Genomic DNA, 20,463 nt, shown 5'->3' on the forward strand with positions numbered 1-20,463 from the left:
TTACCAGTTTTGTTGCCACTCTGAACTTATCCCTGGCCCTTCTAAGCACAAAGGCCTCAGACAGAACTGGTATCCTGACTTTGGTGCCGTAGCGGCCTCAAGGACCTTTCATCTTGATATCTGGTACCTGTGCAGGGCAATTGCCTTGAAGGTCATAACTAAAATCTTGATCTTGTAACTGATGGGCAACCAGTGGTACTCGAGAAATAATGGGGTGATGTGCTCTCTAGGCTGCACACAGTGGAGTAACTGAATGGCAGTGTTTTGAATGAGCTGTAGCCTCCTCAGAGCAAGCCATTGAAAAAGGAGTTACAGTACTCAATCCGATTAGTGACAAAAGCATGGGTGAGTGTATGGACAGCATCCTTGGTCAAGAAGGAACATATGGCTCTGATTCCGCAGAGGGCCAATAAACAAGTTTTGATGATGATGACAATGAGCTTACCTTTGAATCTCATATAGCCAGGGGACACTCCACTAACTTTCAGTTAGAGAGCTGCATGGGAATGAAGATTGTGGAAATTTTGCGGAACCTGTGGGATTCCTACAGGGATGAAAGATGTTGCCACGGGATTGCATCGCGAGTGCAGTCAAAATCTCTGATGACTCCAGAATGAGGCTTGGAATGTACAAAGAGGCAATCGGAGCACCAGAATGAGGCTTGGAATGTCCAGGCAGGCAGCTGGAACACTCACTGGGTGAACAGTGAATACCATCCAAAAACCATAGGAAGCTGTTGAGGTAGGGAAGAAACAGAGGGCTGTGAGCAAGTAAATAATAGCGTTGTGTCCTGTGGGTACAGGTGGGGATGGAGGAGATTAATTGAGGGGATGGAATGGATCTTAGCGGGTATGGGTGGGTACGTGTGAAATTTCTGTCCCTGTGCAATTCTCTACTTTCAATGAAGAGTTAAGCTAATAGGTAGTCCCAATAGTAGTGGGGAGATGAGGGAATATCATGGCTACCTATCAGCTAATAGAATAGCATTTGCTAGGATTAAGAATGATATTACTGGTCACAGCCAAGCAGCCACTGTGGCTAAACACACATTGAGCAAGGTAGGATCAACATAATGAAGCAACTGGATGAAATCCACAAACAAGAAAGGACTGATGTCTAAAGTCTGAATTTGGTGAGTGGACTAAGAAACACAATAGGAGCCAAGATGGAGTCCTGCAGTACCCCAAGCATCAGGGCATAAAGCTTGGATAGCAAGGTATCAGTTTTCACTCGGAAAGAATGATCTGATATGTAGGACCTGAACCATTTCATAACAACCCTGCTCCTATTCCAAGAGTAGATAAGCTGGACAGAAGGTGCTGAGGGTTGAACAAATCAAAGGTGGCTGACAGATCTAAGGACACTACAAGGGAAAGTTTAATTACTGCTGGCTTCACCCATAAGAGAAAGAGGACAAGATTCTGTGATGTGATGTTCACAAACGCTGAACTGATGGGGGTGGAGGAAACTGATTTTTTTGTCAAGAAGGATTGAAGCCATATTAGAATCACCAATCCTACTACTTTTGAGATAATAGTTTGCAAGAATGATTGTGTTGGAATTGAGTTTGTTAAAGTAGGGGCCCAACAATTGTGTCCTTCCATCATCTGGAGGAACTGACCCTCAGTTAGGATTAAGTTAACAAGAATAAGAATGGAGGAAAGTGGTCCTAAGTTGGAATTTTTGAGAAGAGTTGGGGCATAGGACCTAATAAGAAGATGAAGAAAGACTAGCAAGAACTTTGGTATGGAAGAGAAAAGAAAATGAATTAAAATAAGTCTATGATGAGAATAATGAAGAGGAAGGAGGCAAAGAAGATGCATCCATTGGTGAAGACAGGCAGCTCTCTGGTGTGCAGGGGCAGGAGAGAAAAGAAAACATCTGGAGGTAGCGCAAGATCCAGAACAACAAGGCGGGATCATTAACCTACTGCACCTGAATGTAATTGAATATGATCTGCTACCGAAAAAAAATGTATCAGCTAAATCCAAAAAACTCCAAATCATTTGAGTGAGCGAGAGACTATCTCTCCTTGTAGACATCTTGGGTACAACTGCTATAGATTCTTCCACATTGTCAACATAAGAGAATTCAGGAAGGGTCTCTGAATCGATACCAGGTTTGTCATGAAGTTCCAAAATTAAAAGGTGGCTCTGGAGGCTTTCATTTGGGTTCCTAACCCAGATAGGGCTACTGAATAGTGGGCATACAAATAAGTAAAAAAGGAGTGGAGGAGTGGTCTAGTGGTTAGAACACTGGTCTTGTAATTCAGAAGTGGCCAGTTCAAATCCCACTGCTGCTCCTTGTGATCTTGGTCAAGTCACTTAACACTCCATTGCTTCTGGTACAAACTTAGATTGTGAGCCCTCCTGGGATAGAGAAATATCCAGAGTACCTGAATGTAACTCACCTTGAGCTACTACTGAAAAAGGTGTGAGCAAAATCTAAATAAATAAATAATCTTATCTTTAAATAGCAGCTGTGGCTTTGCATATTGACTCCCCCTAGTATATAACAGAAGCAGGGCCGGTCCTAGCAATTGCGGGGCCCTGCGCAGACCAGTTCAGTGGGGCCCCCTGCCCCCACCGAGCCCTGCCCCTTGTTGACAAGATGTTTTAAATTTTTTTATTTCAAATAAAGTCAAATCAAGCACAACTTGTACAGAAAAACTAATTCAAATAAGCACAATGCTATCATAGGAAACCTTTGGGTTCAAAAAGCAAAAACATGTGCATGTGAGGACTGGATAAGAATTAAAACAAATGCCCTTAATATGTAATACTTGGTAGCAATAATGAAACACTGACTGAATATTCATATAGCAAGCAGCCTGAGCCAACAGATTTATTTTCGTATGAACATAATTAACATAGTATGAACTTGGCGGCTAATAGTGTGCTCAACTGGACAATGTTGGCACATTTAGACTGACTCTGGATAGTTCTGCAGTAAGGAAACCCTTCCCTCATTATTCAATACCTTCTCTGTGAAATATTAGTAATAAAAAAAAAAGGAAAGTGCATTTTTATAATACACCACTGCATTCCACAAAGCAAAAGGAGCAAGTTCCCACATGCCATCTTTTTCTTTTGATGTACGACATAGGAAAAAAAGATGTCAAATGTTCCCAGGTCTCAACCTAATTAATATTTTTTTTAAACTGTACTTATAAATAGTAAGTCTGATTGTTAAGCACCTGATACTCATAATGTCTGTTTTGCTGGCCCTTTACTAATTGAAATCATTAGAATAGAGTGAGTCCCTATAAACCAGCCCCTCCAAATGACAAATTGATTACGATTTAGAACTAATTTGAAAATATAAGCAAGGTCCAATGAAAATGTTACCAACAACGTGGATACAGCAGCTCAAAGATTTGCTTGCTTCTTCAATTTTCCGGGCCACATGCAGCGTCAGTGAGGTAAGCACACTGCTTTCAGCAGCCCTGGAAGCTCTCCTTCTGTTGCAGCATCCCGCTTATGCGGGACAGGAAATTGCAGCAGAGAGAAAGCTTCCAGGCTGCCGAAGGCAGTTGTGTTTATCTCACTGACGCTGCCAGTGGCCCAGAAAATTGAAGAAGGCAGCAGTGCTGCTAGCTGCAACTAAGGGAGCGGGGTAGGAGAGAGCTGAAGGCGGTTAGATTGAGACGGCCGCTGAAGCCCATGAGTTTGGTCTCCCTTTCCTTCTCCTCCACACACCTCTCATCCCCTTACCCAAACAAAGCATGCAAATCTATGAACTGCTCTATCCACGTTGTCGTTCTTTATTGTTGGTAGCATTTTTATTGGACCTCACTTATATTTTCAAAGAAGCTGACTTGTGTAGCATACGGATGTACACAGAGGAAGTATTGGTTTCATCTAATTAGTTCCAAATTGTAATCATTGTGTCATTTGGAGGGGCTGGTTATAGGGATTGAAGAAGGCAGTGCTACAGGGAGCTGAAAGGGAATAGGAGACAGCTGACCAAAGCAAATAGATTGAGAACAGGAGACGGCAATGACAGCTGAAGCAGGGAGTGGGAGGGAGATGCTAAGGCTGCCATGGGGCCCCTGGGAGCACAAGGCCCTGTGTGACTGCCCATGTCGCCCCTGCCTAAGACCGGCCTGAACAGAAGTAAGTATTTTATAGGATGAATGGCGCTGAATACATGTTAAATTATTTTCTCAAATGATACCATTGAGGTTTTGGCATCTCAAGCCACTGCACATTTTCTGCATTAGTTCAAGCAGGTGCCTTTTTTCTCTTCCTGAGATGGTAACCCTTCCTGATGTACACATTCATACTTTGAGCTTTTGGTGCCCTCTCCTCCCCTGAATTACCTGGAGTTGATGCACCAGCTCAGTGGCTTGTTTTGGGGACTTGAATTCCTCAGGAATCCTTGCATCAGAAGTGGCTAGTTTCTGGGGAGAACCTTCCCACTTGCTGAGGAGAACCTCCCGGACAATCTCTGCTGGAGACTTAAAGACAAGAGGAGCCTCAGATCCTGACGGTTTCACGGGCCTGTTGCGTCCTCTGGGGGCCGGTAACTCTGGTCATCCTTAGGAAACTTCACACGGGGTCCTACCTTGGAAAAATCTGGTAAAGGATAATGTAGCTGCCCTCGGCCATACTTCACAGAGTCTGTGGAAGGTGAAGGTCTATGCAGAGTTGTTTTTGAAGATTTTGATTCTGATGTGATGGGGCTGAGTGACCTGGACTGCCGGGTATGTTTGGAAGGAATCACCGCAGGGACTGCTCTCTTCAGCTTTTGTACCTGGTGCAGGTAGTGGGTTTTTACCTGTTGAGGAGCAGGAGATGATGGAAGACCTTGAAGTTTTCTAAAAGGTTTGCTGGATGACATTTGAGTGAGCGAGATACTATCTCTTCTTGTACACATCTTGGGTACAACTGCTATAGATTCTTCCACATTGTCAACATAAGAGAATTCAGGAAAGGTCTCTGAATCGATGCCAGGTTTGTCATGAAGTTCCAACATTGAAAGGTGGCTCTGGAGGCTTTCATTTGGGTTCCACCTATTAGAAACAGTTAATGGACTTGACTCCACTGTTTTCTTTTCTACCTCAACCAAAGCAGCCGATAGTGATGTTGGAAAGGCCATGGTCTCACCAAACTGGCTGATACTTCCAAAGCCACCTGTTGAAGTGCTCCTAGAACCCTCATCCAACTGATGGAAGATTTCTGCTGGAGTTCTGTATTGGTTGGGATAAGTATCAGAGCCCACAACGGATACATTAGAAACACCTGCCTGAGCTTTGGATTGGCAAGGACTAGTGATGGAGGGCTCCCAAAGCTCCTCACCACCATTTAATGTAAACACAAGTGTCTTCCTGTATTCTTTGTACAGATCCTGTGTGTCCTGGATGGCTTCAGGGCTCAGGCTGTAGTTCGACTCATAATGCCCATCATAAGGGAGATCTGGATAGCTTTCTCCACCACTTTCTGTCTCGTCATAAACTTCTTGCCTTTCCGAATCAGCAGAGCTTCCTCTGTCCTGCTCATCTTCAGTCATGTCCAATTGCCTGTCCCTCACTGGCTGCCAGTATGTTAATGTATTTGGGGCCTCCAATATCCCTTCATACCTTTGGGTGGCATCTAGAAAGCAAACAAAGACAGACAGCATTACGATCTCCACAAGAGACATGTAAGTAGTTCAATATTCTCTTCGGTGTGCTTCCCTTTCAACATTTACAGCAACAGGATAGCAAATATATCAACATTTTTAAAAACAGTTGAAAATTAAACAACTGATTCCAGCTGACACTTAAAACTAAAAGAAGATATACATAGAACTTCCAAAGAATTTTTGTACATGAAGGAATTTTGAATAGCCCACGTTGCATTTAGGCACATTAACTTGCAGCTCATTTTTAAAGATAAACTCCTCGCATTAATTCTTTTTGAAAACAGACAGCCACAAAGTATGTGCACCAAAAATACCTGGGTATGTTGCATCTCATATTTGTGTGAGCTACTGAGCAGAGGCAAACCACAGTGCAAACATTTTAACACTGACTGTACACACATGGGGGTAAATTTTACAAATGGCACCAAAATTTAATGTCACACTCTATATTGCACCAGGTTTAATCTCTAAATAACTGTAATTTAATAGATACCTATGTCAGACCAAACAGTTATAGTACAGCTTCTACTTCATTTTCAAATATTTTAATCCATTTAACAAATGCTTAAATACCCCAGATCATTCAACCGCATTCACACAAACACTCTTCCATAAACCTATTCTCACTAATACATCAATAACTAACTGCCATAAAGCACATCTGAACAGCTTACCACCCTCAGCTGTGCTGTGGTACTAGATACCACAGGCAGCATGGCAATTGAGAAATTGATCAAACGGTTATGGCCCATTTTAGCCGTACATGAAGCGTTTAAGGAATGCCCCCGTTTTACATATACACGAGGGAGGAATATGGGAGAAATTTTCTCCCAGTATAAGACCATGGAAGAAAGGCAAGTGGAAGAGGTGCAAGCAGGACACATGATTTGTGGAAATTGTGTGTACTGTAGGTACGCATTACAGACAGCTATGGTAGAGATCCCATATTCGAAGGGGCGTATGTTTAAATTGCAGTCTAGAACAGACTGTAATACTGCTCAATGTGTATATGGAATCAGTTGTCCATGTGGACTGTGGTATGTGGGGCACACTATAAGGAAAGTTAAAAACAGAATTGCTCAACATCTAAGTAATATTCGCTTGGGCAAGCAAGAGGCTCTGTTGGTAGCGCACTGAAGCACGGCAGGACATATGCTTCAGGATTTACGGTTTGTCGTGCTGCATCAGGCTCGTAAGAGCAGTAGAGGGGGTAATATGCCTTTAAGGCTCCTTTGTTGGGAGCAGCGTATCATTTTTCAGTGGAACACTATCGAGCCAGCTGGCTTAAACAGGGAAGTGGAATGGTTGGCTGTTTAGAAGAAGAGAGGGTGGGGTTTTAAGACTTTAAATCAGAGAGAAGTGCTGGTACCCGCACTCATGCGCTGGCATTTGAACGCTGGAGTGTGAATGCAGTCGTGTGGGGTTGAACCTTCCCACGCAGTACCCATAAGCTGTGAGAATTATTCAAAAGTGAGTAAAATTGTCTTAAAGGTTAGATAGAAAAGTGGGTTATGTAAGAGAGACCTGCAGAATCTTCAACATGCCTCGTTATTTTTGTGTTTGTTTAGGAACCCGACTCCTGATGAAGCTTTAACAGTGAAACACAGGCTGTGTAGAGTCTGGGTCAGAAGCATGGCGAACTGAATATATGTGTGTGGCTGTAAGCAATTTTGGGTTTAACTACTGCTAACCATCTGAACTAAAGATATGCAAGGACTTGGATATTATCATGAATTTAAGGATACTCTCTGCATGAAACAAGAATTTAAGGATTTGAAAGACACTCTCTGCATGAAAGAGGCTTTTGCATAACGAAAGTGGATGACAAACCTGGATTGTAAAGGACTTGTAAAGATTTAGATCACAGGAGGGAAGTGTTGTGACTCTTAACTTGGTCATATATAGATAAAGAGCTCTGCTTACCACAGCACAGCTGAGGGTGGTAAGCTGTTCAGATGTGCTTTATGGCAGTTAGTTATTGATGTATTAGTGAGAATAGGTTTTTGGAAGAGTGTTTGTGTGAATGCGGTTGAATGATCTGGGGTATTTAAGCATTTGTTAAATGAATTAAAATATTTGAAAATAAAGTAGAAGCTGTACTATAAAAATTTAAGTGTTGGGATGATGTGCGCTGAACACAAATTCTATAATGGCAGTTCCATGTAAGTTTGTCACCTCGGCATTAACTTTAGGTGTGAGCACTTACGCCATGTCAAAGGCTGGTGTTAAGTGCTCACACCTAGCTGTTGGCAGTTAGACACCGCACCTGGAGTATTGTGTTCAGTACTGGTCTCCGTATCTCAAAAAAGATATAGTAGAATTGGAAAAGGTACAGCGAAGGGCGACGAAAATGATAGTGGGGATGGGACGACTTTCCTATGAAGAGAGGCTGAGAAGGCTAGGGCTTTTCAGCTTGGAGAAGAGACGGCTGAGGGGAGATATGATAGAAGTGTATAAAATAATGAGTGGAATGGATCGGGTGGATGTGAAGCGACTGTTCACGCTATCCAAAAATACTAGGACTAGAGGGCATGAGTTGAAGCTACAGTGTGGTAAATTTAAAACGAATCGGAGAAAATTTTTCTTCACCCAACGTGTAATTAGACTCTGGAATTCATTGCCGGAGAACGTGGTACGGGCGGTTAGCTTGACGGAGTTTAAAAAGGGGTTAGATAGATTCCTAAAGGACAAGTCCATAGACCGCTATTAAATGGACTGGAAAAATTCCTCATTTTTAGGTATAACTTGTCTGGAATGTTTTTACGTTTGGGGAGCGTGCCAGGTGCCCTTGACCTGGATTGGCCACTGTCGGTGACAGGATGCTGGGCTAGATGGACCTTTGGTCTTTCCCAGTATGGCACTACTTATGTACTTATGTACTTATGTAACCCCTAGTATTCTATAGCATGTGTGCATAACTCCTAGGCATGCCCCTGACACACCCATGCCCCCTCCCATGCCCACACCCCCAAGAAAGTTGCTTATTACAGAAAATCAGCACACAGCTTTCAAAATAGCAACTAGGATCAGATGCGAGTACAACTGCCAACTGGTGCCAGTTAACAGCAATTTAAGCCAATAAAGCGAATGCTACATACCTGTAGAAGGTATTCTCCGAGGACAGCAGGCTGATTGTTCTCACTGATGGGTGACGTCCACGGCAGCCCCTCCAATCGGAACACTTTCTAGCAAAGTCCTTTGCTAGTCCTCGCGCGCCGATGCGCACCGCGCATGCGCGGCCGTCTTCCCGCCCGAACCGGCTCGTGCCGGCCAGTCTCATATGTAGCAAGACAAAGAGAAGGGAAGACACAACTCCAAAGGGGAGGCGGGCGGGTTTGTGAGAACAATCAGCCTGCTGTCCTCGGAGAATACCTTCTACAGGTATGTAGCATTCGCTTTCTCCGAGGACAAGCAGGCTGCTTGTTCTCACGACTGGGGTATCCCTAGCCCCCAGGCTCACTCAAAACAACAACCATGGTCAATTGGGCCTCGCAACGGCGAGGACATAACTGAGATTGACCTAAAAAATTTACCAACTGAGAGTGCAGCCTGGAACAGAACAAACATGGGCCTAGGGGGGTGGAGTTGGATTCTAAACCCCGAACAGATTCTGAAGCACTGACTGCCCGAACCGACTGTCGCGTCGGGTATCCTGCTGCAGGCAGTAATGAGATGTGAATGTGTGGACAGATGACCACGTCGCAGCTTTGCAAATCTCTTCAATAGTGGCTGACTTCAAGTGGGCTACCGACGCTGCCATGGCTCTAACATTATGAGCCGTGACATGACCCTCAAGAGCCAGCCCAGCCTGGGCGTAAGTGAAGGAAATGCAATCTGCTAGCCAATTGGATATGGTGCGTTTTCCCACAGCCACTCCCCTCCTGTTGGGATCAAAAGAAACAAACAATTGGGCGGACTGTCTGTTGGGCTGTGTCCGCTCCAGACAGAAGGCCAATGCTCTCTTGCAGTCCAATGTGTGCAGCTGACGTTCAGCAGGGCAGGAATGAGGACGGGGAAAGAATGTTGGCAAGACAATTGACTGGTTCAGATGGAACTCCGACACAACCTTTGGCAAGAACTTAGGGTGAGTGCGGAGGACTACTCTGTTATGATGAAATTTGGTGTAAGGGGCCTGGGCTACCAGGGCCTGAAGCTCACTGACTCTACGAGCTGAAGTAACTGCCACCAAGAAAATGACCTTCCAGGTCAAGTACTTCAGATGGCAGGAATTCAGTGGCTCAAAAGGAGGTTTCATCAGCTGGGTGAGAACAACATTGAGATCCCATGACACTGTAGGAGGCTTGACAGGGGGCTTTGACAAAAGCAAACCTCTCATGAAGCGAACAACTAAAGGCTGTCCTGAGATCGGCTTACCTTCCACACGGTAATGGTATGCACTGATTGCACTAAGGTGAACCCTTACAGAGTTGGTCTTGAGACCAGACTCAGACAAGTGCAGAAGGTATTCAAGCAGGGTCTGTGTAGGACAAGAGCGAGGATCTAGGGCCTTGCTGTCACACCAGACGGCAAACCTCCTCCACAGAAAGAAGTAACTCCTCTTAGTGGAATCTTTCCTGGAAGCAAGCAAGATACGGGAGACACCCTCTGACAGACCCAAAGAGGCAAAGTCTACGCCCTCAACATCCAGGCCGTGAGAGCCAGGGACCGGAGGTTGGGATGCAGAAGCGCCCCTTTGTCCTGTGTGATGAGGGTCGGAAAACACTCCAATCTCCACGGTTCTTCGGAGGACAACTCCAGAAGAAGAGGGAACCAGATCTGACGCGGCCAAAAGGGAGCAATCGGAATCATGGTGCCTCGGTCTTGCTTGAGTTTCAACAAAGTCTTCCCCACCAGAGGTATGGGAGGATAAGCATACAGCAGACCTTCCCCCCAGTCCAGGAGGAAGGCATCCGATGCCAGTCTGCCGTGGGCCTGAAGCCTGGAACAGAACTGAGGGACTTTGTGGTTGGCTCGAGATGTGAAAAGATCTACCAAGGGGGTGCCCCACACCTGGAAGATCTGTCGCACTACACGGGAATTGAGCGACCACTCGTGAGGTTGCATAATCCTGCTCAACCTGTCGGCCAGACTGTTGTTTACGCCTGCCAGATATGTGGCTTGGAGCACCATGCCGTGACGGCGAGCCCAGAGCCACATGCTGACGGCTTCCTGACACAGGGGGCGAGATCCGGTGCCCCCCTGCTTGTTGACGTAATACATGGCAACCTGGTTGTCTGTCTGAATTTGGATAATTTGGTGGGACAGCCGATCTCTGAAAGCCTTCAGAGCGTTCCAGATCGCTTGTAACTCCAGAAGATTGATCTGCAGATCGCGTTCCTGGAGGGACCAGCTTCCTTGGGTGTGAAGCCCATCGACATGAGCTCCCCACCCCAGGAGAGACGCATCCGTGGTCAGCACTTTTTGTGGCTGAGGAATTTGGAAAGGACGTCCCAGAGTCAAATTGGACCAAATCGTCCACCAATACAGGGATTTGAGAAAACTCGTGGACAGGTGGATCACGTCTTCTAGATCCCCAGCAGCCTGAAACCACTGGGAAGCTAGGGTCCATTGAGCAGATCTCATGTGAAGATGGGCCATGGGAGTCACATGAACTGTGGAGGCCATGTGGCCCAGCAATCTCAACATCTGCCGAGCTGTGATCTGCTGGGACGCTCGCACCCGCGAGACGAGGGACAACAAGTTGTTGGCTCTCGTCTCTGGGAGATAGGCGCGAGCCGTCTGAGAATCCAGCAGAGCTCCTATGAATTCGAGTTTCTGCACTGGGAGAAGATGGGATTTTGGATAATTTATCACAAACCCCAGTAGCTCCAGGAGGCGAATAGTCATCTGCATGGACTGCAGGGCTCCTGCCTCGGATGTGTTCTTCACCAGCCAATCGTCGAGATATGGGAACACGTGTACCCCCAGTCTGCGAAGTGCCGCTGCTACTACAGCCAAGCACTTCGTGAACACTCTGGGCGCAGAGGCGAGCCCAAAGGGTAGCACACAGTACTGGAAGTGACGTGTGCCCAGCTGAAATCGCAGATACTGTCTGTGAGCTGGCAGTATCGGGATGTGCGTGTAGGCGTCCTTCAAGTCCAGAGAGCATAGCCAATTGTTTTCCTGAATCATGGGGAGAAGGGTGCCCAGGGAAAGCATCCTGAACTTTTCTTTGACCAGATATTTGTTCAGGGCCCTTAGGTCTAGGATGGGACGCATCCCCCCTGTTTTCTTTTCCACAAGGAAGTACCTGGAATAGAATCCCAGCCCTTCTTGCCCGGATGGCACGGGCTCGACCGCATTGGCGCTGAGAAGGGCGGAGAGTTCCTCTGCAAGTACCTGCTTGTGTTGGAAGCTGTAAGACTGAGCTCCCGGTGGACAATTTGGAGGTTTTGAGGGCAAATTGAGGGTGTATCCTTGCTGGACTATTTGGAGAACCCACTGATCGGAGGTTATGAGAGGCCACCTTTGGTGAAAAGCTTTCAACCTCCCTCTGACTGGCAGGTCGCCCGGCACTGACACTTGGATGTCGGCTATGCTCTGCTGGAGCCAGTCAAAAGCTCGTCCCTTGCTTTTGCTGGGGAGCCGAGGGGCCTTGCTGAGTCGCACACTGCTGACGAGAGCAAGCGCGCTGGGGCTTAGCCTGGGCCACAGGCTGTCGAGAAGGAGGATTGTACCTACGCTTGCCAGAAGAGTAGGGAACAGTCTTCCTTCCCCAAAAAAATTTTCCACCTGTAGAGGTAGAGGCTGAAAGCTGCCGGCGGGAGAACTTGTCGAATGCGGTGTCCCGTTGGTGGAGCTGCTCTACCACCTGCTCGACTTTTTCTCCAAAAATATTATCCGCACGGCAAGGCGAGTCCGCAATCCGCTGCTGGATTCTATTCTCCAGGTCGGAGGCACGCAGCCATGAGAGTCTGCGCATCACCACACCTTGAGCAGCGGCCCTGGACGCAACATCAAAGGTGTCATACACCCCTCTGGCCAGGAATTTTCTGCACGCCTTCAGCTGCCTGACCACCTCCTGAAATGGCTTGGCTTGCTCAGGGGGGAGCTTGTCCACCAAGCCCAACTGCCGCACATTGTTCCGCATGTGTATGCTCATGTAGAGCTGGTAGGACTGAATCTTGGCCACGAGCATAGAAGAATGGTAGGCCTTCCTCCCAAAGAAGTCCAAGGTTCTAGAGTCTTTGCCCGGGGGCGCCGAAGCATGCTCCCTAGAACTCTTGGCCTTCTTTAGGGCCAAATCCACAACTCCAGAGTCATGAGGCAACTGAGTGCGCATCAGCTCTGGGTCCCCATGGATCTGGTACTGGGACTCGATCTTGGGAATGTGGGGATTACTTAGAGGCTTGGTCCAGTTCGCCAGCAATGTCTTTTTGGGGACATGATGCATGGGTACTGTGGACGCTTCCTTAGGTGGAGAAGGATAGTCCAGGAGCTCAAACATTTCAGCCCTGGGCTCGTCCTCCACAACCACCGGGAAGGGGATGGCCGTAGACATCTCCCGGACAAAGGAAGCGAAAGACAGGCTCTCAGGAGGAGAAAGCTGTCTTTCAGGAGAAGGAGTGGGATCAGAAGGAAGACCCTCAGACTCCTCGTCAGAGAAATATCTGATGTCTTCTTCCCCTTCCCACGAGGCCTCACCATCGGTGTCAGACACAAGTTCACGGACCTGTGTCTGCAACCGTGCCTGGCTCGACTCCGTGGAACCACGGCCACGGTGGGAGCGTCGAGAGGTAGACTCCCTCGCCCGCACCGGCGAAGCTCCCTCCGCAGACGTAGTCGGGGAGCCTTCCTGGGAGGCTACCGCCCTCGGTACCGCAAGCGGCACCGATGTCGGAGACCTCATCCCGGACAATGGGCCAGCCGGCGCCTCGCTCGACGGTACCGGTGGCGCAAGCACCCCCGGTACCGGAGGGGTAGGGCGCAACAGCTCTCCCAGGATCTCTGGGAGAACGGCCCGGAGGCTCTCGTGCAGAGCGGCTGTGGAAAAAGACATGGAAGCCGATGCAGGAGTCGATGTCAGAACCTGTTCCGGGCGTGGAGGCTGTTCGGGGCTGTCCAAAGGGGAGCGCATCGACACCTCTTGAACAGAGGGCGAGCGGTCCTCTCGGTGCCGATGCTTACTGGGTGCCGACTCCCTCGGCGACCCAGAGCTCTCGGTGCCGACACGGGAAGGGGACCGGTGACGATGCTTCTTCGATTTTTTGGAGCGAAGCACGTCACCGGAGCTTCCCGGCACCGACGAGGAGGACGTAGAATCCAGCCGTCTCTTCCTCGGGGCCGAGGCCGAAGAAGGTCGGTCTCGGGGGGGCTGTACCGCAGGAGCCCTCAGGGTAGGGGGAGACCCACCCGAAGGCTCACCGCCACCAGCAGGGGAATGGACAGCCCTCACCTGCACTCCAGACGAAGCACCACCGTCCGACGACATCAGCAGACGAGGAGGTCTCGATACCACCGACGCCGACAAAGCCCTCCGATGTTGCCCCGATGCAGAGGGCCGATGCCTCGATGCACTCGGGGGCGAGAATGAAGGTCCGGGCGCCGACGACATCGAAGCAGTCGATACTCCCGGTGCCGATGCCGACGAAGAGCCCGAGAACAAAACGTTCCACTGGGCTAATCTCGCTACCTGAGTCCGCTTTTGCAAAAGAGAACACAGACTACAGGCCTGAGGGCGGTGCCCAGCCCCCAGACACTGAAGACACGACGCGTGCCTGTCAGTGAGCGAGATTACCCGGGCGCACTGGGTGCACTTCTTGAAGCCGCTGGAAGACTTCGATGTCATGGGCGGAAAAATCGCGCCGGCGAGATCAAAACTCGAAATGGCGAAAATGGCACCACAAAAATAGGGGGAAGAAAAACTTCGACCGAGGCCTAAATAGGGCCTACCCCGACGACGAAAGAAAACTTACCGGGGCAAAACTAGAAGTACGAGAAGGGAGAAAACCATAAAGGTCTCCTTCCGGCACCTTTTTTTTTTTTTGAGAACGAAGTCGATAAACGCGAGGTCAACTTTGGGGCGCGAACGGCAAAACACGACCGTACCGAGCGCGGACAAAAGAAGACTGGCCGGCACGAGCCGGTTTGGGCGGGAAGACGGCCGCGCATGCGCGGTGCGCATCGGCGCGCGAGGACTAGCAAAGGACTTTGCTAGAAAGTGTTCCGATTGGAGGGGCTGCCGTGGACGTCACCCATCAGTGAGAACAAGCAGCCTGCTTGTCCTCGGAGAAGCGGCTGTTAACACCAGGGATGGCACAAGACAATCTGCCCCCTGAGGCAAGAAATGAGCTGCTGCCCTGGCTCCTTCGCCGCCACCCCCTTCCTTCCCCATACCCTCCCCCCAAATAACGTTTTCTATTCTTTTCTTGTTTTTCAAAAGAAGGCGGAGGCAGCGACTCCCATAAGGCCGCCCTGCCGCTGGTCCCGGCTCCTTCTTTCTACTGTGGACGGCTCACCTCTCTGACATAATTTCCTGTTTCCTCGGAGATGGGCTGCCAAAGGGCGGGACCGGCGGCAGGCAGCTTATGTGAATCCCTGCTGCCACCTTCTTTTGAAAACAAGAAAGAAAAAGAAATTTTGGAGAAAGGGGTTGGGGAAGGAAGGGAGGGCGGCGATGCCGCCTCACAAGAGTGCCACCTGAGCCCCTTGCCTCAGGTGGCCTAATGGTAGGGCTGCCACTGGTTAACACTAATTAACAGACCAATTATTAAATTAAGTTGCACATGCTAAGCATAAAGATGGGCGCCCAAGTTTATAGAATTAGGGGGATGATGTGTTCCTCCTCTGACCTAAGCAACCCCCCTCACCCCCAGCCAGTACTTTTTTTTTTAGCTTAGATAAAAAAAAAGTCTGTACATAAGTACATAAGTGTTGTCATACTGGGTCAGACCGAAGGTCCATCAAGAACAGTATCCTGTTTCCAACAGTGGCCAATCCAGGTCACAAGTACCTGGCAAGATCCTAAAACAGTACAATATTTTATATGCTGCTTATCCCAGAAATAAGCAGTGGATTTTCTCAAGTCCATTTTAATAATGGCTTATGGACTTTTCTTTTAGGAAGCTATCCAAACTTTTTTTAAAACTCCACTAAACTAAGTGCGTTTACCACTTTCTCTGGCAATTAATTCCAGAGTTTAATTACACATTGAGTGAAGAAATATTTTCTCCGATTTGTTTTAAATTTACTACTTTGTAGCTTCAATCAGTGCTTGAAAGTTACCATGCTCTTTTAGTCAGACAGAGGAGGGTAATTTTGAGCCGAGTCAAGCCAAGCCAAGTTACCTTGTTAAATGTCTTTGCAAACTGCTTTTTCTATGTTTCAGGGCAAGAAAAAGTGGGTTGTTAAAGACCCAGCAATTAAGAAAATACATGTGATTTTGCCTAGATGAGCACAGCTTTCTGCAAACCCTTCCATATGGGACAGTGGACAGGGTCTCCATGCTTGAATTCCTGTGGTGCACTGGCTTTACATGTTTCAGTCAATCTGCAGCTGTAGCAATAAGATTGTACAAAACTTGTAACTTTGTTTAAAACATTTTATGGGAGAAAGGATGGAAATTATATCAGCCCTGGAACTAAGCAACTTACATACAGCTAAAGCCATAGATTTCTTTACACTTGACACAGTACTGTTAAATCAGTCTGAATGAGGGGAACGTGCTGGAGACGGGAAAACAAGTTACTTACCTGAAGCAGACATTTTCTGAGGACAGCAGGATACATAATGTTACATGTGGAATATGTCATCTGACACAGCCTGCGTGGGAATGCTCACCAGCTTGTTTACCACAATGTTTTAGAACACTGCATTGCATGTACACATATCTTTCTGCCTGCTGCTCTCATGTGGGATCTAGCTGGTCAAGTTTGTAGAATGCACCTCTAAAGGGGAAGACTATGGCACTCATATTTTGAAGCATATGGATGTCTCAAAAGGCCAAAATGACCATACATTTGCTTGAAACATCCCAATCCCGATTTTGCAAAGGCAGAATGGGGAGCTCAAACACTGAAATACGTTCAAATAGCAAAGGGGGCATAGGGAGGACCTGAAATCTGGATGCCCAACAGTGATTACCGAAGGGGAAGAAACGACCATGTCTAAAAAGGACATTTAAACCTGTTTCAGGACCGTTCAGGTGGCAGGTTATAGAAAGGTGCTCTGATTGAGCAGCTGTCCACTGGAGAGATTAAGGCATGATACCTCCTTAATCCCACACTGCTTGCAGTCCCCCCCCCCCCTCCCTGAAAGTGATTATGGAAAGAAATACCCGGCTCTATGATAGCTTCAGGTATTATGTACATTCTTAACAGAGCAAGAAGCAGGTCTGAGGCCCAGTGGTTAGCGCAGTGGACTGTAAACCAAGAGACCCAGGTTCATATCCTACTTCAACACTTTTTTAAAATTGTGGCCCCTTCAGATACAGAACAATACCTACTGTACCTAATTATATGATACCTGCAAGCCTGAAACTGAAGTGGTGTACATTTAGGTACAGTAGGTATTTTTTCTGTTCCTGGAGGGCTCACAATTACAAAAACAAACAGAGTTAAAGTGGGCTTTGAACCTGGGTCCCTTGATTTACAGCCCATTGCACTAACCATTAGGCTGACCCTCTGTTCTGCAAGGAAGTTTGTGTGGCCATTTTCTAAGAATACTGCTATATAGACATCGATGTCCCTTGTTTTCCCCCGTTCAAATCTGGATATTTCAGTTTGTAAAATGGAAGTTCATGATGGACGTTTCTAGCACATAGACACCTATCTCAAATATTTTCAAACACGCTGTATCCTGTTTGAAAATATATGCAAGATTTTTACTGCTGTAATTGTCTATTGCTTATGTTTGATTTGTTCTTACTGTACACCGTCTTGAGTGAATTCCTTCAAAAAGGCGTTAAATAAATCCTGATAAATAAATAAGATGGAAATAAATAAATAAAATGGACGTCCATTTGGGTTGCCCCTCATGTATCCTGCTGTCCTCAGAAAACATTTGCTACAGGTAAATAACTTTGTTTTCTTTGAGAACAAGCAGAATATTGCAGTCTCACATGTGGGACTCCCTAGCTACAGACTGCCTTAACAAAATAAGGGGATTATGCAGAAGATCCTGCAACAGGCAGGAGCTAATGAACAGTCATAACCAGCAAAGAAGATGGTTTGTGACACTGGAAGCAACTAATGTATTTGCTCTTGGCTAATTGCTTCATCTGTCCTATCTTACATCCTGGCGTTCTTTTTGTTTTCTTATAAATAATTTTTTTTTGTATTTTTAGTTTGTACACCACTTACATCCATCAGTTTTGAATATGTGGTATAACAAGTTTTAATAAACCATAAACAGTAGGGTTTTTTTAAGGCAGCCTGGAACAGCAAATAAAGGGGCCTAGGAGGATGGAGTTGGATTCTAGACCCCAAAGAGATTATGAAGGACTGTCTATCCAAACCAACTGTTGCATTGGGAGTCTTCTTCTGAACATTAATGTGGTGTGAATGTGTGGATTAAAGACCACATCGCAGCTCTGCAAATTTCCTCTATGGTATCTGATCTCAAGTGGATGACCAATGCAATCATAGCTCTAACATTATGAGCTGTGACATGACCATCTAGAGCAATTCAATGGGGATATCCTGAAAACCCCAACTTGCTGGGTGTGCCCTGAGGACTGGGTTGAAAACCCAGCCCAACCTAGGCATAAGTGAAGGAAATGCAGTCTGCTAGCCAATTTGAAAGTTTTTGTGTTGATGGCAGCCCCCTATCCTGTCTGGGTCAAAACAAACAATATGGGCTTTAGTCCACTCCAGATAGAAGGCCAAGAGGTTTTGGAAAAAAAGTTTGGTAGAAGAACTAGCTGGTTAAGATGGAATTTTGGAACTATCTTAGGAAAGAATTTAGGATGAATGCACAGGATCATTCTATTCTTAAAAAGAACATTGTGTAAGGTGGATCAGCTACTAGGGCCTGGAGCTTACCGACTGAAGTGCTGAAGTGACTGTAGCTCAAAGGAGCTTTCATCAACTGGGTTAAACAATGGAGAAGACACACGCAACAGCCTAAACCTATGTGTGCTAAAAGGATCTGGGAATCAGCTGAGCACAGGCATTGGAATGGAGTGGACCATTTGGGCCATGGTCCTACCAAAATTTAGCCTAACATGCCATTAGCAACTATGATTGTTTTTACTTTGATCTGCCAAGGTATAGCTGCAATATAAATATAAAAAATAAATAAACTATAGAGCTTGTTTGGTAGTGTCAGGAGGAAGAAGGAGACACCCTTGAGTACCAGTCATGAAATTCAGAGCTGTGAGTGATTTATGAGGATAGGTGAGGGGATAATAGAATGTGTATGAGGAGAGTTGGATTAGTGAGGGAGAAAGCTGAAGCGCATTCTCCAAACCCTTCTAATCATAAGAATAGCCATATTGGGTCAGACCAATGGTCCACCTAGCCCAGTATCCTGCTAATTTAAATTAAAATGGTGGGATGATCATGGGTCCAATGAAATTAGGTGAGCGATTGTGGGAATAAGACCAGGGTGGAAGTGGGGTGGGGGGGTAGTGAGACCATTACCTATTGCTGATGTCAGGTCCATACCAAACTTACCAACAGGGTGTTCTCCAGCAAGGAAGTGATCTCTGGAATCTATGAAAAGGAATTTTTTTGAGTTTGGCAAATTGCTGAAGTCAAAACCTCTTTCGTTTTCTGTTCCCATGAGGTCCTGTAAGGAACTGGGATTCTCACCAAAGTTGGTGTCATCTGGGAGATCATAATCCTGAGGAGACTGTGGGTAAGAACTGCCTTCTTCCTCCAAGCCTGCAATGTTGCTTTCGTCCATTGCCAGGGCACTTTGCTCATCTATGGTGATGATTCGTTGTTCATCCATATATCTCTCAATATCCCCCTTGTCGTCATCATCTTCATCCTCCCATTGCCCTTGCCCAATATCATCATTGGGGTTTGGTTCTTCCTGCTGTGCCAATGGTGGTGAGCTGCTCATGGCATGTGCCCTCACTGATGAGCTCTCCGGCAGTGAGACAGAAGACCTCTCACTTGTGTCACTTCATTGCATCTGGGTGAGCTGGGGGATGGGGGAGAGCTCTTCCCACAGGTATGCAAGTCAGCCACTTTGGTAATCTCACTCAGTGCTGTGGCATCCTACCTGCAGCTAAAGACAAAGAGAAAGCATCAAGTCAGAACAAAGGAAAAAGCATGTCAAGTTCCACTCTAACAGCTCTTGTCAAAAGATCTGCAAATGGGAAAGTTCCCAACTGAGGCACTCTCTGTGCTTAAAGTCCCTCAAGAAATTCAATTACACACTTAGGCCTTCCTAAGATCTCCCTAGCAAACAGATTCAGGATCAAATAACTGAAGAGATTTATAAGATCCCACCCGATGTAGCCAGGTCTCCTGGGCTATACAATTATTTGAACTTATAGGGATCATTTCTGCAGGGTTGGAATGTAGTAAACCTATTAAGGTCTGCATACTGAGTCTTATTGAAAAGACTGAAGGATTTTTAATTTTCTCACAGACAGGATCCAACTTCAGAGCTCCAGAAAAAAGGAGCATTGAATGCCAAGGCTCAAACACGTGGAGGGGCATAATCGAAAGGGACGCCCAAGTTTTGCTGAGGATGTCCTCGCAAAACATCCCGGTGGAGGGGCGGGAAAACCCATATTATCGAAATAAGATGGACGTCCATCTTTTGTTTAGATAATACGGTCGGGGACGCCTAACTCCTGAAATTTAGGTTGTACTTAGAGAAGGTCGTCCCTTTGTTTCTGATTTTTGGCGATAATGGAAACCAAAGACGCCCATCTCAGAAACA

The 20,463-nt window shown here is 46.8% G+C and overlaps 1 protein-coding gene across 1 annotated transcript in view; it reads right to left on the reverse strand.

Annotated features, from left to right (window-relative positions):
• AKNA (AT-hook transcription factor) overlaps positions 1–20,463 on the reverse strand; it is a 127,572-nt gene that overhangs the window by 92,186 nt on the left and 14,923 nt on the right. The window contains 3 exon segments of the mRNA XM_030207293.1: positions 4,322–4,515; positions 4,518–5,594; positions 19,239–19,800. Of these exon segments, the coding sequence (XP_030063153.1) occupies positions 4,322–4,515; positions 4,518–5,594; positions 19,239–19,632 (1,665 nt within the window). The 5' untranslated portion in view covers positions 19,633–19,800.

This window comes from Microcaecilia unicolor, chromosome 6 (assembly GCF_901765095.1).
Source record: "Microcaecilia unicolor chromosome 6, aMicUni1.1, whole genome shotgun sequence".
Classification (NCBI taxonomy): domain Eukaryota; kingdom Metazoa; phylum Chordata; class Amphibia; order Gymnophiona; family Siphonopidae; genus Microcaecilia; species Microcaecilia unicolor.